General features: G+C 42.0%; 1 protein-coding gene across 6 annotated transcripts in view; it reads right to left on the reverse strand.

The window, feature by feature from the left end:
- pde8b (phosphodiesterase 8B) overlaps nt 1-22,069 on the reverse strand; it is a 295,986-nt gene that overhangs the window by 181,717 nt on the left and 92,200 nt on the right. For 3 of the 6 annotated variants that reach the window (XM_072257865.1, XM_072257863.1, XM_072257862.1), the window contains exon 1: nt 19,115-20,394. The exons of 2 other annotated variants lie outside the window; for them this stretch is intronic. In XM_072257865.1, coding sequence (XP_072113966.1) covers nt 19,115-19,384 — 270 coding nt within the window. In that variant the 5' untranslated portion in view covers nt 19,385-20,394. Of the gene's footprint in view, nt 1-19,114; nt 20,401-22,069 lie in introns of those variants that run through there. One more of the 6 variants, XM_072257867.1, reaches the window with a different exon arrangement.

Raw genomic sequence — 22,069 nt, forward strand, 5'->3', positions numbered from 1 at the left:
TAAATTATTCACTCTGGATATTGTTAGGCTAGAATTTATTGCTAATCCCTAATTGCTCTTGATCAGAAGGAAATGAAGAGTCAAACACATTGCTTTTAGTCAGGGATCATGTGCAAGTCAGAGGTTAGGCTAATGTAATTGGGAGAAATGTACATAATTCACAATCATCAACATTGAGTTGGAGTTTCTCGTTAAGAGGCTGGTCTGATGTGACGGCATTATTACATAAAGATTTTTAGCACGCTTTTGTGTTTAGGCTTTGGAGTTCAATAAGATACGTTATGAGTTTCATTAAACACAAAAGGCTTCACTTTGTTTTATTTGCAAAATCCTACATTGGTGTTCCCAACGTATCGGGACAATTCCAGAGTTATTGAACACGTTGGCCAATGAGGTCCATTTGAAACTGGTGGGTTTTGGGAGCAAAATGCCATCGCTTGGTTTGTATAAGTTGAGGCTTAGTTTGCTCCATGAGAAATCACTGCCGACAAGACCAAACTCTACGACATGGTAGCATTGCTTAGTAATTCCACAGCAGCCAGACTGGAGAGTCTGGTTGAACACCTGCCTGAACCCAATTAATACCAATTGCTGAAAACTCACCTTTTTACAGACGTTTGGACTATCGGAGTCTGAGTGTGCCAAACAGTTGCTATCCTCACCCAGTCTCAGCGATGCTAGGCCTTCAGAGCTAATGGGTCACATGCTGTCATTCCTGGGAAATCACCACCCTTGTTTTATTTTTAAAGATGCCTGAACAAGTTCGGATAGCCCATGATCAAGTTCACACCCATAAAGGACTATAAGGATCTTGCTGACATGGATGATAGTTTACACTCAGCTAGGCAGCGGTGCATCATTCCTCCTTTCTCTACATCAACAGGCCCAGTCAGCAACTCCCCCAAATAAGGACGCCCACGGCTGCGAAACAGACCACGGCCACTTTGGTATGAACATTAGGAGGTGCCACCTTGCAGCTTCGACAGTGCCAGCGCATTGGGGCATCAGTGGTCTGTGAACACAGTGGGTTCCAGCTGCCAGTATCGCCTATTGACGAGAAGGCAAAGTGCGACGAAACCTCGATGGAGGCTGCCAACAGCAGTAGGATCCAGACGTATGCAACACAGCGGGTGATGCTCTGCTTCAGTGGGCAATGTTACACATGGGACTTCATCCTGGCTAACGTGAGCAGCCCTCTGCTCAGTGAAGATCTCCTGTGTGCCCAAAGACTGTTAGTTGATAGTAAGAACTGCCAGCTTGTGGATATCAAGGGCTTTTGGGTCGTTACCCTGCTCCCCCAGCAAGTTCCCCACGACAACTGTCAAATACGCTAAATTTGTCAACGACTCTGCTTTGAGTACGGTAAATTTCTATCACCGTTTCATCCTGCGAGCTGCTGAACTCACGCTTCCCCTGTACAGTGTGCAGTACCCCTAATCAAGTGCTTGATTGGTCAGTGGACTTGACCAGGGAATTTGATGATACCAAATATGCTCTTTCCAACGCGACCCTATTGGCACATCTGCTCCTCAACACACTCGTAGCCATTACTACAGATGCCTCAGACTATGCTGTGGGTACTGTGCATAAACAGTTGGCCGGAGGAACATGGCAGCCGTTCACCCTCTTCAGCTGCCAACTCTGTCCCCCTGAAAGGAAGTACAGCATGTTTGACCGTGAGCTTCTCGATCTATCAGGCCGTCTGTCATTCTCATTTTCTTCTGGCGGGTTGCAATTTCACAGCGTTTGTTGACCACAAACCCCTCGTGCATGCGATGGCCAAAAGAGGAGACCCTTGGTCTGCAGGAGGGCAATGCCACTTGGCCTTCTATCCGAGTTCACAACTGGTACACAACATATCAAGGAGAAAAATAATGCGGTGGCTGATTGGCTCTCACGACCAGCCACTGAGGCCATACACGTAGGGGTTGGCTGTGCTGTCATGGCAGCTGACCAAGCTACTAACCCAGAGGTCCAGGCTAACTGGACAACAATCTCCAAAAGTGAGTCCACTGCTACAGAGCCAGTTCAGTGCTGCAGCCAGTTCCAGAGCCTGATAGCAGCAAGCAGCAGGCCGCAGGCCACAGAGCCAGTTCAGCACAGAGGTGTGTAAAGCCTCATGGGGGAATGAGCTGAACACCGGTTCGCCCTTTGCCCTCGGCCTCAATACCTGGATCTTTTTAATCTGGCTGGGTGCTTAAACTGGCTAAACACTGGTTCGTTTTCCACTCTCGGGCCCAGGCCATGCTGCTTAAATCCGGCCTGTAGTGTCAGTTTGGCTCAAAGTCCATTCCAGCAATAGCTACCATGGCCATACCTGCATTCTGAATTCCAATGGACAATAAGCACCAGATTCAGTAGATTTGACTCCTTGGATTGATTTTCTTTTGAGCAACTCCTTCTCCCTTCCAACTTAGTCTTCTTCTATTGCCCTGCTGGTGTTCAACTAACAGCTCAGTGCAGAATCTACTGCAATGTTGTCCTGTATGCACCATCAAACTTATGAAACATTCTTTGGGTAACACCTTTTAAGTGATCCAAACTTTGAGAGGTTGGTTATATCCAGAATTAACCCATGCCTGAGCAATGACCTGGACCCAAAGCAATTTGCTTACTGCCACAACAGTTCTACAGCAGATGCAATTTCACTGGTTCTTCACTCTACTTTGGAACACTAAACAACTGCAGAACCTAAGCTAGGCTGCTGTTTACTGATTGCAGCTTAGCATTAAACATCATCATCCCTAAAGTATCAATCAACAAGGTTTAAAAAAAAAAGCCTTCATACCTTCTTCTGCAACTGGCTCAGCTTCATTATCAGGAGACCAGAGTCAGCGCAGGTCAGTAATAATATTTCCTCCTAGCTCACAATTAACACAGGTGCCTGCTTAGCCCACTGCTCTATTCTCTTTACACTCATGAAGCACATTAAAGGCTTTCTCCTGGCTACATTGGACCCTTTCCAGTTCTCTTATCACTCTAATCGATCCACTGACAATGCAATAGCCTCTGCCTGCACTCTGTCCTGTCCCACCTGGAAAACAGGGACTCGTACACCAGACTGCTGTTTATAGACTTTAGTTTGAGGTTCAACACCAGTGAATCCCAGAAAGTGGTGGGGAAACTGTCCTTGCTGGGTCTCAACACCTCCCTCTGCAATTAGATACTGGACTTCTTAACAGTAAGGCCACAGTTAGTCTGCGTGGGCAGCAATGTCTCTCGTCCCATTACGCTAGGCACTTGCGCTCCCCAAGGCTGTGTGCTCAGTCCGCTGCTCTTCACGCTGCTGATGCATGACTGTGTCGCAGGATCCAGCTCAAACCATGTCATCAAGTCTGCAGATGACACAACAGTGGCTGGCCTCATCAAGAACAATGACGTATAGAGAGGAATTGGAGTGACTGGTGAATTGATGTGAGAAGAGCAACCTAAGCCTGAAGGTTGAGAAGACAAGGGAAATCATTGTGGACTTTAGGAAGGTGCTGATGAACCAACCCCTTCTGCGAACACATGGCTCTTCCGTAGAGAGAGTTAAGTGCACCAAGTTCCTGGGAGTTCATATCACGGATGACCTCACCTGGTCACTTAATATCACCTCCCTGAACAGGAAAGCACAGCAGTGCTTCCTCTTCCTAAGATTACGGCAAACGAGGCTCCTACCACCCTCCCCCACCCCCAATCTTAGCAGCGTTTTACAGGAGCACCGTTGAGAGCATCCTGACAAGTTGCATCTCTATCTGGTATGGGAGCAGTTGAGCATCGGACCTGAAGTCCCTATAAAGGTCTGTGAGAACAGCTGAGAGGATCACAGGGGTCTCCCTCCCACCCATCAGAGACACTTATCAGGAGCGCTGCATACCCAGGGCCATCAGTATTATTAAGGATCCCACCCGTCCATCCAGTATCATCTTTGACTTTCTATCCTCAGGCAGGAGGCTTATTTTTATGCATCGTAGAATGGTCAGGATGTGAAACAGTTTCTTCCTCCAAGCCATTAGGTTTCTGAACTCCTTACTGCATCGTATTTGAAGTGTCACTGGTTAATCTGTTTTGTACCTGACAAGATTTAATATTAATGCACTTTAGTTTGTTATTCAAGTAAGATTCTGTAGATTTTACCCTTATGTTTATAGGTTTTGTGTGTTATGTGTACTACTCTGCTTTACACCCTGGATCTAGAAAATGTTGTCTCATTTCTATATACATTATATGGTTATATACATTGTATATAGTTAAGTGACAATAAACTTGACTAAACAAAGCTTAAAATGCCATCTGTAAATTTGCCAATGACACCACTGTTGTTTATAGAATCTTTTGCTTATAGACTTTTAAAAATATATTTCTTATTGTAACTTACAGTTTTTATAATGTATTGCAACATACTGCTGCCACAAAGCAACAACTTTCATGACATATGCCAGTGACATTCAATCCAATTCTGATTTCAGATGGTGAAGAGGTGGTATACAGGACTGAGATAGATTATTGGTTGAGTTGTTTCACAACAACCACCTCACACTCAATGTCAGCCAGACCAAGGAATTGACTGTGGACTTCAGAAAGGGGAAGTTGAAAGAACACACACCAATCTACACTGAGGGGTCGGTTCTAGAAAAGGTGACCAGCTCAAAGTTCCTAGCCATCAACATCTCAGAGGGTCTCTTAAGTACCCAATTGTTGGTGCAATGATGGAAGAGGTAGGGCAGTGAATCTACATCAATAGGAGTTTGAGGAGATTTGACACATCACCAAATTCTCTTGCAAATTTCCGCAGATGAATGATGGAGAGCATCCAGCCTGGTGTGGAGGCATCATTGCACAGGATCACAAGAGGCAGCAGGGAGTTGTAGGCCTATCCAGCTCCATCATGGGCACAACCCCCCCACCAGAGGACATCTTCAAGAGGTGGTACTTCAAGAAGATGTCATCACTAAGGATCCTCACCGTTCAGGATATGACCTGTTTCCATTACTTTCGTCAGAGAGGAGGTACTGAAATCTGAAGATCCATAATCAATGAACAACTTCTCCTCCATTATCAGATTTCTGAATGATCCATGAACCCATAACTTTGTTATTCATTTATTTTGTAATGTGCAGTAATTTTATGTTTTTGCACTATGCTGCTGCCACAAAACAACAAATTTCATGAAACACAAGTCAGTAAGAATAAGCCCGATTCTGATAATCTGAAGCATTGGTAAATTGGCCTAAACTCAATTTATAGAGTCTGAAGATGCAATTTGGCCTCTAGGCTTTATTTTGAAGTTTAAGTTGGTGCAGTTTACCTCTAAGCTTCTTTTTCTTTATTTTACTTTGTGTTTTCTGGTTAATTTCTTTGCTGCTGCCTCCAAAGATAGCTGGTCATTAGATAGCATGAGATTTTTTTTTAAATGTCACCTTCCAGAAAACTGGAAGCAGAACATCAAAGCATAAAATTTTGATGACAATTTTAAATGCATTGAAGAGAACTGATGAGTTACATAGCAGTGAAATTATTTCTGGAATCTGGGGCTGAAATTAGGTCTACTGTACCGGACAGAGGTCACAGTATAAATGTTGAAGCCAAACCATCAGGAGTTAAGTTAGGAGGTATTTCCACATGCAAGTAGTCGTACAAGTTGAGAACAGTTTTCTACAAGCGATTACTAATGATATTAACGGTTAATGCTAAACAAGAGATTGAAAGAGATTATGTTTAAAGGGTATAGGGCAAAGTCAAATATTTAGGGAAACATCACATATCAGCTGTGAGCAGACTGAATAGTGGAAAAGGCTCAGTAGCTTCATGGGTCACTCCTATTCTAGAATTTTCCCAGGCTTATATTAGACCAACATATTCAAGGACTTGCACTGTGTAAATCACACAACCATTAACCATTCTGTAACTGTGCTCTTGGAGCATAGTGAAAAAGTGCCAATTTGTAAAAGAAAAAGTACCTACAAAGTTGCAGTGAGATAAGTAATCTAGTACTTTTTTCCAGCGATACACCCCAGATATCTACTCTGTATTTTATATTACGGGTGGCCCCCGGTTTTGAACATTCGCTTTACGACACCTCGCTGTTACGAAAGACCTACATTAATTACCTGTTTTCACAAACAGAAGGTGTTTTCACTGTCACGAAAGAAGGCAGCGCGCGCCCGAACAGCCAAGCTCCTCCCCCGCAACTGCATTCTAGCCAGCATTGCTTAAACATGTGCTTATCTCGATTTGTTTTGTGCATCCATTAGCAAGATGAGTTCTAAGGTATCGGAAAAGCCTAAGAAAAAGCTCTTAAGGGTGTTACACTTAGCGTAAACCTAGACATAATTAAACGTTTCGATCGTGGTGAACGAAGTAAGGACATTGTCCGCGCGTTGAACTTGCCTGCATCCACCATTCGCACTACTTATACGCAGAGAGAAAGAATTTTGAAAGCTGCCGATGTTACTGTTGGTTTTGTTTGTAGAAAAGTGGTCTCTCTTAGTCGGCATCCAGTAATGGATAAAATGGAAAGTCTATTGCTTGAGTGGATTGATGGGTGTACAAAAGGTGGTGTTCCATTAAGTTTTCTTATACTTAAGGAGAAATCAGTCAGTCTCTTTAATAAGCTGAAACAGAAAGCACTGGACGATGGTGATGAAAGTGTTGTGAAAGTGGAATTTAAAGGTAGTCATGGGTGGTTTGATTGGTTTCTGAGACGAGGGCAGCTTCATAGTTTAAGCAGTTGTCCCCAGCCTCCGGGCCGTGGACCGATACATTGCTGCAAAAAATGCAGCGGCAGTCGGAACTCACCCAGCACATCTTTAAGAAAAAAGCCGAAATAAACAAGCTAATTAATTAGGTGCCACCCAGCATGTAAATGTCGGCCCAGATCAGAGGCGATTGCTGATTGCGTCAGGTGGTTATTCGTATAAGCACGTGTTTAACTGTGATGAAACTGCAATTTATTGGAGTCTTCCCGATTCCAGTAAGTGAAACTACCCTGTACATACATTATTTCTACTTTATATAGGCTGTGTATTTTTATGTGTTATTTGGTACGATTTGGCAGTTTCGTAGCTTAAAAGGTTACAGGAGAAAGTGTTTCTGCCGAGAGCGCTTCCGCGAGATTTTCGCTGTGCTAGACAGTGCTGCAGAAGAATATTTCTACTTTATATAGGCTGTGTATTTATCATATCATTCCTGCTTTTACTATATGTTACTGTTATTTTAGGTTTTGTGTGTTATTTAGCATGATTTTGTAGGTTATTTTTTGGGTCCGGAAATGTTCAAAAAATTTTCCCAAATTAATAAATGGTAATTGCTTATTCACTTTACGACATTCCGGCTTACGAACCGTTTCACAGGAACGCTCTACCTTCGGATAGCGGGGGAAACCTGTATTTAGAGATACGCCACAGTAACAGAACTTACTGGCTCAATGAAACCATGACGACCAATTATACCTGTGTAACCTATACGTCTTTGGAACGTGGGAGGAAACCAGAGCACCTGGAGGAAACCCATGCAGTCACAGGGAGAACGTCCAAACTCCTTATGGACAGCTGCAGGAATTGAACCTGGGTCTCTGGCGCTGCAATGGCGGTACACCACCGTGCTGCTCTTCTTGAATAGTGTCTTTGGATTTTTAGGTTCTATTAGGAGGAGTTGATGGGGTCTCAGATAAAGATCTCATCCTGAAGAAAGGATTTGGTACGGTGCAGTGCTCATTCTACTCTCTCACCTAGATTAGAGTTGAACCCATTATTATTTACCCCCAAAGCAAGAAGGATATCATTGATGCAAGACAGATTTCCAGGCTAGCACATCATGTAGCATTACTAAACTTTAGAAGCAAGGAATTAACAGCATTATGTAATAACTATGAAAGCATACAAAATACTCTTTATTCAAAGAGTCAAAAATGAAAGATATATACTAGCCTACCTTTTGAGACAGACAACAATAGTCCCATAATGAATAGCACCAGATTTTTCCCAGGAACAATTTGCACTACGGAATTCCAAATATGTCATGCACTTGTTTTAGAGTATGTTTATAGACCACATCACCAACTGCACTCTAACTCAGAAACAGCATGTTGAAAAATTATGCAAAACAGATGGTACTGAATTTTAAATTATGTCATTAATTAACATATGTGGAGCTAACTGAGGACAAAGGTAACTATAGGAAATAAAAGGTCAAACTGTGTAAGGAATACTAGTTTAAAAAAACTCAGATACTTCATTTTGGTTGGAAGTTGTTGTAGCTATATAAAACATTGGTTAGGTGTCAGTTGAAGTACTGTGTACGGTTCTAGTCACTCCATTAGGAGGAGGTAGAGGCACGGGAGAAGGGTACAGAAGACATTTACCAAGTTACTGCCTAGGTTGGAAGATATGAGCTGTAAGGAGTGGTTGGACAAACTTGGATCAGAGTCTGCAGGGAGACCTGATAGAAGATGGTAAGATCTATGAGAGGCATAGATAGGATATATAGGCAGGATCTTCGGCCCACTGCAAAAACATAAAGTACTAGAGGGCACGCATTTAAGGTGAAGGGTAAAGTTTAAAGCAGGCATGTGGAGCAAGATTGTTATTCTGAACAGGGATGCCAGGAACAGACTAATAGTAGTAATAGTGGAAGGAGATAAAGTAGTAGTATTGAAGATGCAGGGAATGGAAGATATTGCTCGTGCACAGGCAGAAAGAAAAATTGTTGAAATTGGCATTAAGTTCACTAGTGACAAGATGGTCTGAAGCTCCTCTTCCTGAGTTGTCTGTGTTGTACTGTTCTACATTCCAACAACAGGCTATCTTTGGCAGAAAAGTGACATCATGGACAAATTGCTAAAGTCTTCATTAAGTTTTTATTCAGAAGCATTTTTTTTCAAGAACCAAATACATTAGACCTTGTTTGTGCAGCAACATCTCTTCCTTTTCCAAGACCTATTCTTCTTTTTTTTTTGCCTACGTGCTGCCTTGGCAACATGTAAAACAACGTCAGCTTTCATGCATACACTGGCAGTTCCCTCTATTGACCTCTCCATGGTCGATAATTTACCAGAAAATTTATCAGGTGCAACACTAGATGAAAAGCAATTTATTAAAATTGATTGAAAATTACAAAGACCATGTCTGCTGGAAATCTGAAATAAAAACAGAAAATGCTTGAAACAATTTACAATCTGGAAACATCTGCAGATGCTGACAGACTGCTAAGTGTTTACAATATTTCCTTCTCTTAACTGAAGATTGGGGAGATACAGCCATTGTCTTCAGTCCTTGTCGCAAAATCCATTAAAAGAGGCAGACTTTATCCATGTCTGTGGCATTTGTCTGACAACCTTGCTCTCATTTCCATCCCCAAAATCAACTTTGGACCTCATGTCCAAACTATAAAAAGCATTCTTTCCTCCCCCGCCCCCCCAACACCCCACCACCCCCACTCCTCTCCCTCACATCATCTACTACTGAAATCCTCAGCCATGCTTTTGTTACTGTTACTTGTTCATTCCATATTGAGTCACATACTGTAGCTCATCCGATTGTAAATTGCAAGTTATGACTAACTCTGCCACCCATTTCCCCTCCAGTCATTGATCCTTTGCTCTTTCAATGATACTAGTTCCTGGTTAAAGAATATTTCAAGCTTAAAAATCTCCTCATTTTCGAATCTCTTTCTGGTACTGCCCTTTCCTGTCACTATGATTTTCTCTGGCATTATCTGTGCTCGTTCAGTTCTATTCAATTGGTATCTGTGCCTGAAGCTACAAAGGATCTAACTTCACAGATTTCCTCCATAATCATTTTCCTTTGTCTACCTTGTTAACAGGCCCTTTAATGTTGCATCAAATACAATGCCATATTAAACTAATTTTCTTCTGCCTGTACATGATCCATATCTCTTCATATTTATGTGTCTGTCTAATAGCCTCTTAAATGCCACTATCATATCTGCAGCCCGCAGCCCGTGTCAAGCACCTACCACTCTGCGTAAAATAACTTGCCCTGCACATTTCCTTTAAACCTCACCTGAAATACATATTTCCTTGTTCTTGATGTTTCAACCCTGGGGAAAGGATTCAAAGCACACTCATTATCAAAGAATGTACTGATTGTCTGCCCCATCTATATCTCTTAATCTTATAAGCTTCTGTCAGATATTTATGCCCTCCCCCCACAATCTCTTGATGCTCCAAAGAAAACTCGCCTAGTTTGTCCAATCTTTCCTTATAGCTCATACCCTTTAATCCAGATAGCATCCTGGTAAACCTTTTCTGTATCCTTTCCAAAGCCTTCATATCATACCAATGGGGCAATCAGAATTGAATACAATGCTCCAAGTGCAGCCTACCCAAAGTTTTATACAGTACCTCAGATAGTGCGTAGGTAAGATGCACCTTAGAAACAACTGCATGGTGAAACATTTGATCATGCACTAATTATGCCCTTTGTGATGCCTCATAATCAACAAGTACATCTCGTTTATCGGCATGTGTGGTACACACCTTCCACTGCAGCCCCACCAGAGTGCCACTCATCTGCTGAAATACTCCCTTCGTCCTGACAGCTCAGGATATGGCAGCTTCACAGCATCTTCCCAACTCTGTTCTCTTTATTGCAATTAGGTAAGAGACTGAGGATCATTGGTTGTGACGATCAGGTACATTTTTTTTAGATCTAGTAGTAGGCTGGATTTTCAGACTGATTTTCCCTGCAGTACAGTCAGCCTAATTTTTCCAATTAACTTTCATCTTATCTGGCTCCACACGATCATCACTTCTTCAGAACGAAACCCAAAATACGGTGGTAGATACAGAGTACAGTTAGACGAGGAAGAGATATGGTGCAATCTACCTTGCTCTTTGATTATAGGCCTGTATTTCATAAGCATTGCTCTTGATCATCTGGCAGTACCTCAATTACTGCCTTCTGTTCAGCAGTATTCCTTTAAATCAGTGAAGATCTAGTATCTGCTATTTGAACTGCGATAAGGTTAATGGTTTGCTTTAAAAAATAAAATCAGATTAGTACTAGAAAAATTACTACAGTCATAGTGCATGGTATGTTTGTCAGACAATGTTGTGAATATTTTTATGTCAGAAGTGCAACTTGTGAATTCCAGACTGTACCACCTGACTAAAGCACATCACATGTTTCAGAGAAATCATGTGTTAGTCTAATCATGACAGCTTTGCTGCAGGCATCAGATGAATAAAATATTAAGAAAAGCTATCTTCTCATAATTATGATTCCTTTAACCCTTTCCCACTTTTTCCTCTTCATTAGCAAATCTTTAAAGAGCTGAAAAATAAAATACGGGCAGACTCAGATTTCAGGAAAGGTGGAAATAGTTGTACATGGTGAGAAAGGATCTCGTATTACCAGATTCAGCAAATGATTCCTAGAGGGTCCTCAGAGTGCTGATGGAGTCAATGCAGTTGTCTTGGGTATAGACAGCAGCAGCTAGAAAGGAACTACTGCTGCTTATAAACAGCATTCTACTCTGATGCTGATGAGAACTAAAAATATTTAATTTTCAGATGTGAAACCTTACTTTCTTGCCTGCTGTCTATTAAGATCTTGGTTAAATTATGCAGCTACTCTACCACTTTAACTACATATCCCAAAGTTTCCCTGCTTCTTGAAAATGTACCATTTTTAACCTCAAGTAAGTACCCCACCCACTGAGTGAAGAGCAAGTGAATCAATTCTCCTACTTAGCAAAGACATTAGTGTTCTAGACTGCATCAATAGGAAATTTAAATATTAGAGTTCCCACATTCTAGATCTGCTCAGAGATCTAAATTATAGTCAATGGTGTTACCATGGAAATAGAGATTTACATCCAGATAGGCACTTGCTAATTAGCAGAAGTTGAAGACAATTTTTGAAATAAAATGCTCTCATTTCCTGAATATTAGGGTGGTGAGCATTCAGAAGGTGAACTCAAACATTCGAACAGTGATAAAATGAATAATGGATAACACGAATGCCAAGGAGGGAATGAGTGTAAATCCTGCAAACACTCGTAGGAAAGGGATCCAAAAAAAGTCCTTACACTGTCGCCAGAGAAAGGTGACTCTTGGCCTTACCAATACTAGGCTTATACTTGTTGGAATTTAGAAGATTGAGGGGGGATCTGATTGAAACGTATAAAATCCTAAAGGGATTGGACAGGCTAGATGCAGGAAGATTGTTTCCAATGTTGGGGAAGTCCAGAATGAGGGGTCACTGTTTGAGGATAAAGGGGAAGCCTTTTAGGACCGAGATGAGGAAAAACTTCTTCACACAGAGAGTGGTGAATCTGTGGAATTCTCTGCCACAGGAAACAGTTGAGGCCAGTTCATTGGCTCTACTTAAGAGGGAGTTAGATATGGCTCTTGTGGCTAAAGGGATCAGGGGGTATGGAGGGAAGGCTGGTACAGGGTTCTGAGTTGGATGATCAGCCATGATCATACAGAATGGCGGTGCAGGCTCGAAGGGCCGAATGGCCTACTCCTGCACCTATTTTCTATGCTTCTATGTTTCAACAGTCCCTGCCCAGCTACCTACCTTGGCTACAAAGCCATCAATTCCGTCATCCAAATCATTGATATATAATGTGAAAAATAGCAGTCCCAACACTGACTCCTGCAGAACAACACTAGTCACTTGCAGCCAACCAGAAAAGGCCACTTTTCTTCCCGCTCTTTGTGGTAGCTGCAAGATTCCAAGATACCTTGATCAATGCCTTCATTTCAGTCCAACAAGTACAACACAGCCATCAAAGGTTGTGGGGAAAAGGTAGAAGAATGGGGTTGAGGGGGATAGTAAATCAACCATGGCATGGAGGAATGATAGAGCAGACTTGATGGGTGGAATGGCCTAATTCTGCTCCTATATTTTATGATCAAACGTTGCATTGAAGGCATGCAGCTGTTCCACGTGACCATTTTTTGTTCATTCAGTTTCAGTGCCAGGAAATCTGTTCTCTGTTCTCAGTGGCCTATGTCATCAAGAAACACAGGATAACCTTGTTAAAAAAAAAACAGAAGAACAAACACCTGGATGAAAACATAATCAGTACAAGTTCAGTTAGTTTCTTCAAAGAAACTCATCAGGCAAAGTCAGCAGAAAACATGAACCTATAAAAATAAACCACAGCTGTTCCTGATGCTTCCCAGCAAATAGTATGCTTTGCAGGTCCTATAACACTCACCCATCCTATCCATCTGAGTAATGCTGACTGAACATGACAATAAGTTAACCAAACATCCTGAAGTGTTAATTCATTGCTCCAACAGCTAGGAAACTGTATTTCAGCTGGGATATTGTATACTCCGTAGTATCCAGGGTAACTTCAAGAGGTGCTGCCTCAAAAAGGTGGCCCCCATCACCCAGGAAATGTCCGCTTCTCATTGTTCCCATCAGGAAGGAGGTACTGAAGTCTGAAGACATACCCACTAAGTGAATCAGGAACAGCTTCTTCTCCTCAGCCATCAGGTTTCTGAATGGACATTCAACCCATGAACATCTCCTTATATGAAACAGTGTTCTGATTCACACTGTTCACCAGGATGCCCGCTTTATCCTTCATTTTGATGCTGTGCTCTCCCTAGCAAGATCAACAGTTATTGCCCACTCACATTTGCACTGAGACCGGTGGCTTCGAGTTTTCAAGCCCACAGTCTTGATGGGATAGGAGTCACAACTGTTGTTGGCATAGTTCATCCTCTCAAGGATATTAAGTAACTAGATACGGTTTTAAAAACAATCCAATTGTATTATGTTTATCATTAGCTTTGATTATTTTAAATACCATATTAATCAAATTTAAATTCTACAACCTTCATGGTGGGATTTGTAGTCATATCTCTGAAACTGGAATTCCCAGCCTCTGAAATACTAGTCCAATAGTTTAACTACTGCACCATCATGCACGACTTATCTGCTGAGCCCCTGTGACGCCCTCTCCTAATCTCTCTGCTGAACTGCAGTAAACTTTGAAGAGATTGGCTCATCCACAATCTCAGTCAGAAACTCTCCATTAACATCATTTATTGATTCAGCAAATTTTTCCATTGTGCCTCTGAGTAAGATTCTAGATTAAATCCTACTCCGCAGAAAGCCTAAAGCCCACACTAATTTGGCTCAGATGCTATCTTTCTAATGGGAGAACAAACTGCCTTCTCACTTTAATGACAAAAAAGTAGATTCACAATGGCCATCTTTCCTCTTCACTCTTAGCTTTGAACCGAAACAGTGACATCTCCTTCCTCCAGCACCACACCCACGACAGATGTTGCTGGACCCAGAGCTCCTCCAACATGTTGTTGATTTTAAAAAGCACGCTATAAAAAGACAGAGACAGGAAGGGATGTCAGATCCCCAGTTTCTCTCTCCTTAATTCAATATTAGTTAAAGAAGTAATCATCATGTTATTTCCAAATGGGCTACCATGCTTACTGTATTAAACAAAAACATCAAGAGTACTGCATCAGCTGTAAGGGAATGTACTCGTAAGGGGTCAGTTCCTCCCCACACCTTGTTTGGCGCATTGGGCAAAAACTTTGCCATTTCTTTAGCACTTGTCTGTTTTACAAGGCTGAGTTGCTAGCTGAACACTGAAACCAGCACGGATGGAAAACGTGTAAGGAGCCAGCCGGATTTGAACCTGGGACCTCTTATTCCAAAGTCCAGAGGAAAATACCACTACACCACTGGCACAGACAGTAAGGCATAAGGAAGATGCTGAATAAATTCAAGTCTTTGGACTTCATTAAACTAGTATGAGGTATATGCCCTCAAGCCTATATGGGATGATCAGGAAACTCCTGGAAAATTCCTTTCCTAAAAACTTTATCCATAATTTTCCATTTACATGAGCAAAATGTGTATAAAATATTTTTTTTACCCCACTTCAATAATGTTTGCAATAATTTCTAGATCATGCTTATTGAACCAGGCACATCACACATCTTCTCCACTATTGGCAGTCAGTGAGGCTTCTGGGACAGCCTACAGCCTTCAACAGAGAAACCAGAAGATTAGAAATGAGACACCAATTAAAGGGTCTACAGGGCAACATTCACAGCTTGCACATTCAGTACATCTCCCAGCCTCAATGTTCAAGGCTCAGAATAATGAAAAAAGGCATAATTACTCACCGCTTCACTGTTCAAGGCCTTTTTCGTACAAATCACATCCAAATGGGGACACCTCTTTTTATTAGGGAGAGAGAGAGCCTGTGGTATGTCGAATTACTGGGTGAATGAAAGTAGTCTTTGGGGTACTGCAAGTCTGTGTCTATATTGATGCTCTGCCGCACATTTGAGTGCTCGGTGGAGGGTGCCGATGCTTCTTTTGCTGGTTGGGGGGGGGGGGGGCGTCATTGCCTTTCTGCTGCTTGTGCTTGGGAGGGGGGAGTGGGGGCGGGGGGCTTTGGGGTTCTAATGTTTAACTGTCATTCATTCTTTGGGGCACTCTGCTGTTTTCATGGATGTTTGTGAAGAAAAAAGATTTCAGGATGTATATTGTATGCATTTATCTGACATTAAATGTACCTACTGAAGTTACAAGTTGTGACCTTTGCCTCCTTGATAAGGTTGCAGCTTTTGGTGGCATGGAACCAATCCGACACAGGACTTGATTAGGGAAAGTCATCACCCCGAGGATGCTCCAACAGACAGGAGATTGCCAATAGTCAATAGGTGCAGGAGTAGGCCATTCAGCCCTTCGAGCCAGCACCGCCATTCACTGTGATCATGGCTGATCATCCACAATCAGTATCCAGTTCCTGCCTTATCCCCAGTACCTTTGATTCCGCTATCTTTAAGAGCTCTATCCATCTCTTTCTTGAAAGCATCCAGAGACTTGGTCTCCACTGCCTTCTGGGGCAGAGCATTCCACATATCCACCACTCTCTGGGTGAAAAAGTCTTTCCTCAACTCCGTTCTAAATGGTCTACCCCTTATTCTTAAACTGTGGCCTCTGGGTTCTGGACTCACCCATCAGCGGAAACATGCTTCCTGCCTCCAGGGTATCCAATCCCTTAATAACCTTATATGTTTCAATCAGATCCCCTCTCATCCTTCTAAATTCCAGTGTATACAAGCCCAGTCACTCCAATCTCTCAACACATGACAGTCCCACCATCCCGGGAATTAACCCTGTGAACCTACGCTGCACTCCCTCAATAGCAAGAATGTCCCTCCTCAAATTTGGAGACCAACACTGCACACAATACTCCAGGTGTGGTCTCACCAGGGCCCTGTACAGTTGCAGAAGGACCTCTTTGCTCCTATACTCAATTCCCCTTGTTATGAAGGCCAGGCATGCCATTAGCTTTCTTCACTGCTTGCTGTACCTGCATGCATGCTTGCTTTCAGTGATTGATGTACAAGAACACCTAGATCTCATTGTACTTCCCCTTTTCCTAACTTGACTCCATTTAGATAATAATCTGCCTTCCTGTTCTTACCACCAAAGTGGATAACCTCACATTTATCCACATTAAACTGCATCTGCCATGCATCTGCCCACTCACCCAGCCTGTCCAAGTCACCCTGCATTCTCATGACATCTTCCTCATATTTCACACTGCCACCCAGCTTTGTGTCATCTGCAAATTTGCTAATATTACTTTTAATCCCTTCATCTAAATCATTAATGTATATTGTAAACAGCTGTGTTCCCAGCACTGAACCCTGCGGTACCCCACTGGTCACCACCTGCCATTCCGAAAGGGAACCGTTAATCGCTACTCTTTGTTTCCTCTTAGCCAGCCAATTTTCAATCCATGTCAGTACTCTGCCCCCAATACCATGTGCCCTAATTTTGCCCACTAATCTCCTATGTGGGACTTTATCAAAGGCTTTCTGAAAGTCCAGGTACACTACATCCACTGGCTCTCCCTTGTCCATTTTCATAGTTACATCCTCAAAAAATTCCAGAAGATTGGTCAAGCATGAACTCCTCTTCATAAATCCATGCTGACTCAGACCTATCCTGTTACTGCTATCCAATGTGTCATAATTTCATCTTTTATAATTGACTCCAGCATCTTTCCCACCACTGACGTCAGGCTAACTGGTCTATAATTTCCTGTTTTCTCTCTCTCTCCTTTCTTGAAAAGTGAGACAACATTAGCCACCCTCCAATCCACAGGAACTGATCCTGAATCTATAGAACATTGGAAAATGATTACCAATGCATCCACGATTTCTAAAGCCACCTCCTTAAGTACCCTGGGATGCAGACCATCAGGTCCCGGAGACTTATCAGCCTTCAGACCCAACAGTCTATCCAACACCATTTCCTGCCTAATATAAATTTCCTTCAGTTCATCCATTACCCTAGGTCCTTTGGCCACTATTATATCTGGGAGATTGTTTGTGTTTTCCCTAGTGAAGACAGATCCAAAGTACCTGTTCAACTTGTCTGCTATTTCCTTGTTCCCCATAATAAATTCATCCGTTTCTGTCTTCGAGGGCCCAATTTTGGTCTTAACTATTTTTTTCCTTTTCACATACCTGAAGCTTTTACTATCCTCCTTTATATTCTTGGCTAGTTTACCTTCGTACCTCATCTTTTCTCCGCGTATTGCCTTTTTAGTTATCTTCTGTTGCTCTTTAAAAGTTTCCCAATCCTCCAGCTTCCCACTCATCTTTGCTATGTTATACTTCTTCTCTTTTATTTTTATACTGTCCATTACTTCCCTTGCCAGCCACGGCCTCCCCTTACTCCCCTTAGGAGCTTTCTTCCTCTTTGGAACGAACTGATCCTGCACTTTCCACATTATTCCCAGAAATATTGCCATTGTTGTTCCACTGTCATCCCTGCTAGGCTTTTGTTCCATTGAACTTTGGCCAGCTCCTCCCTCATAGCTCCATAGTTCCCTTTGTTCAACTGTAATACTGACACTTCTGATTTTCCCTTCTCCCTCTCAATTTGTAGATTAAAACTTATCATATTATGGTCACAACCTCCTAATGGCTCCTTTACCTCAAGGTCCCTGATCAAATCCGGTTCATTGTACAACTCTAAATCTAGAATTGCCTTCTCTCTGGCAGGCTCCAGTACAAGCTGTTCTAAGAATCCATCTCGGAGGCACTCCACAAACTCCCTTTCTTGGGGTCCAGTACCAACCTGATTCTTCCAGTCTACCTGCATGTTGAAATCCCCCATAACAACTGTAGCATTACCTTTGCTACATGCCAATTTTAACTCTTGATTCAACTTACACCCTACATCCAGACTACTGTTTGGGGGCCTGTAGATAACTCCCATTAGGGTCTTTCTACCCTTAGAATTTCTCAGTTCTATCCATACTGACTCAGTCCTATCCATACTGACTCTGCATATTGCCATGCTCCTTCTCAGCTCCATTGCAACTTGGCAGGTAGTTGTTCTGTGGCTGGCATAGAAGCTGTTCCTTTAAGGACAGATGCTCCCTTCCGAGTGAAAGCAGCACCAGTTACATAAGAAATGCAAGCTTTTCAAGCAGCTCCCAAAGGAAACCATACATCCCAATTTAGCTCGAGATTCCCTACAGATTGTCACAGCTATTCCTGTCCTATTTCACAAATTTTTTCATGAGGATCTGATTGGGCCTTCGTGCTATAAATAACACATACTTAGCACAACAGAAGATAGTGAAATCCAACTTCTAGTCTCCAATATCCTTTACACTTTGAAGGATCTTCCTAAACATACTAAACTTCTCGAGGTAGGGTCAACCACCTGAGCCACTGGGTTCTCTGCAACTTGGGGGACAGAGCAGGGGGTTGATCAGTTCCAATTTCCACTTTGCTTGGGGCTTGAGTTCAAGTTTCCTCAACGTCTTGACAACAGTAAAATACTCAGCATTTTTCAGTTGCATTTTCCAGATGTAGGAGATTGAACAAATTCATCCTTACTCCCCAAAGGGCAAAATATCAGCCAAATTTAAAAAATAATCAAAGGAAACTACATTATCCAACAAGATGGAATAACCTCCTACTACATATACCTCTGTAAGTATGAAAAGTCACTTTTGTTACTGCAGACCATTTGTCAGTTTAAAAACTGGGAGTTGAAACCATTAATACAAGAAAGAAAACATCACTTTGTGTGTGCCTAAGGAACATATAGAACTAAATGCAATGAACATGGCATGTTACCTTTACACTGGTGTGGCTGGTTTGAGTCTCAGCTTCAATGCAGTTGCTGTTCTCTTTTTTCTCTCGACGTGAAGAGGTACGTGTTGCACGACTCTGGTATGCCAACACCGAGGGCAACGATTCGGCAGCATCCGTCTTGATGAAGAAGCCATGGACTGTTGCTGTGCCTTGGGAGATGGTAGTGGTCTGATGTGGAGAGTTTGAGTCATCTGAGTCTCTGCAGTAAATCACTCCGCTTTGAGAGACATGGATACTAGGAGCACAGCCCATTGCTCCAGCTTAGCTCCAGCTGTTGGCTGGACTCTCTCTCTCTCTCTCTCTCTCTCTCTCTCTCTTATTGCCACACTCCTTCCAGTTAATCTGCCTCTCTTTGTTACTGATACATCGTTTGTTCTGATTGTTAGCTTGTCCGTATTCTAGATTTTCCCTTTTATTTGCCCCTGACTAATTTTTCCCTTAAAATCTATTGCCTTCCTCTCCACTTCGTTTCCCTGCCTCACTCTGTCACTTATTCTCTCTTGTATCTCCTGTTAACAAATAACACGTATACATAATTAAAATTCTGTGTAGCCTTAAAGGCTCGTCCATACACCTTTAATCGATCACCAAAGTGGTTTGCAGCAATATCATCCAGAAAATTAATTTACCATCGTTCGGTAGCCACGAACCTCTGAATCACACTCACATTGATCTTCTGCTTTTCTCCTCAGCAGAGATGACTGCGATAATAATCCACAAGAGGGAGAAAACGTCTCTTGCAAATCCCTATGATTCATGTGAAGAATCATCTGCTCTCCTTATTTCACCATGATGCTTCCATCAGAAGCTGCAATTGTAATTCATTCATTTGCCTATTTGTGACGTCAGTGTAGTCCTTGACCTCTGACCTTGTCTCAGAGGCCATCCCAATTTTCTGTTAGCAACATCTAGGTGCTCTACCTTGGTTATCTGCCACTATTAAAAGAGGTCTGGCTCAGGCAAGCTTTTCAATTGCTCTGTCACACTGTGGCGATCCTTACTGCTCGTCAGATTCCAAGTAACATGCTGACACGGCTCTCGTACAAATCCAAAAAAACAGATAATTATAGCTGGATAGATTGTTACCATTTATGTTGAATACCAACTCTTATTTAAAACAAGTATTTCACTAAAATAGCAGCCAATAGCAAGCAGCTAATTGTATTAAGATTAACTCTAACATTCATCCAAATACTGTGAAATACATCCTTGTTTAACTTATCTTAATCATGTCAAAAAAGCTGAATGAATAATGCCCTGAAATCCTGCTTCAGAATTAGATCAATTTAGAAATGAATGATTTGAGAGCTACTGAATAATATTAACGCAGACACACTGGTCATGTTGTTATCCAGACAAGAAGAAGCTGTCATAGAGCACCGGAAGAGGAGGGGCACTTAAAGTCTGAAAGGACAAACTTAAAGGGAAACTGCCTCATGTTGTTATCAATGCACAAATGCAACATCACACGGAAATAGTGTGTCATTGAATGATAGTAAATGTGCATATTTTAACATATTGAGAATCAGAAGCAGGTTTAATATCACTGGCATTTGTTGTGAAGTGTGTTGACTCTGCAACAGCAGCACAATGAAATGCATAATAAAACAATTGAATTACAGCAAATATAAATATATATTAAAGTTAGTGCAAAAATAGAAATTAAAAATTAGTGCGGTAGTAATCACTTATGCATAATTATAATCAATTATGCAAATTATAAATCAAATAAAAATTCTACAATTAACTAAATTAAAGATGTACCTATAAACAATATTGACAAATCTCCTCTTGTTTTTCCTCAGGTGTCTGACTTAAATCAAATCCTATTCATCATATTAGTCATTAAATCAAGCCACACAAATCAAAATAAATAGGGTGTTCAGGGGCAACAGCTGTTTGTGCAGAGCCTGAGGTGCTACATCAGGGGTTTGAATCATCATGGCTGACTGCTGGCTAATTCGATGGGTCAAAGCCCTTTAAGATTGGGAAGGAATTGCTGAAAGAGGGTTAGGTGATGATTGGAAATTTATGGTTCCTGGTATAGAGCCGAAGAGGAATATTCACCCCGTTTTCAATGAATGTGTGAAATGTCACCTGTCACAAACACACCCAAATCCACAGAAGACTAGAAAGCAACACCAAAGGATTAGACCAAAGTCTGCATATCCTCATCTGCTATTCACAGTCATTTTGCCCACTGGTATATAATCAAGTTAAACTGTATAGTGGAAAAGCACAGGAAAGGCCATAAGAGATAGGAGTAGAAATAGGCTATTTGGCCCATCTAGTTTACCCTGCTCCTTCATCGTGACTGGTTTTTTTATCCTTATCAACCCCATTCCCCTGCCTTCTCCTTGTAAGCTTTGACACCTTTACTAATTAAGACTCTATCAAACTCAACTTTAAACTTCTCCAATGGCTTAGCTTCTCCACAGCCGTCTGTGGCAATGAATTCCACAGATTCACCATGCCCTGGCTAAAGAAATTCCTCCTCATCTCTGTTCTAAAGGGGCATCTTTCTATTCTGAGGCCGTGCCCTCTGGTTCTAGACTTTTCCACTATTGGAAACATTCTCTCAACTAACACTATCTTGGCCGTTCAATGTTTGGCTGATTTCAATGAGATTCCCCCCCCCCCTCACCCAATTCTAAATTCCAGCGAGTACAGGCCCAGGGGTATCAAATGCTCCTCATATATTATAAAATAGGTGATGGTGAATCAAATGGGAACTTTGTCCCCATGCAGTCATTGGCTTTAGTGTTATTTGTTGTCTGGCATGTTTGGTAGATAACACTTCATTGTTAATGAGCTGAAGGACATATGGAGGATTTCTTCTTTTCCCATGTAAAGCGATCAGGGTTCAAAATTTCCATCAGTATGCCTGTCACCCTAACAACTTAATCTACTAGTGTAGTTAACAAGCATTCGAGCCGT

The sequence above is a fragment of the Mobula birostris genome, chromosome 5 (genome assembly GCF_030028105.1).
Source record: "Mobula birostris isolate sMobBir1 chromosome 5, sMobBir1.hap1, whole genome shotgun sequence".
Lineage (NCBI taxonomy): Eukaryota > Metazoa > Chordata > Chondrichthyes > Myliobatiformes > Myliobatidae > Mobula > Mobula birostris.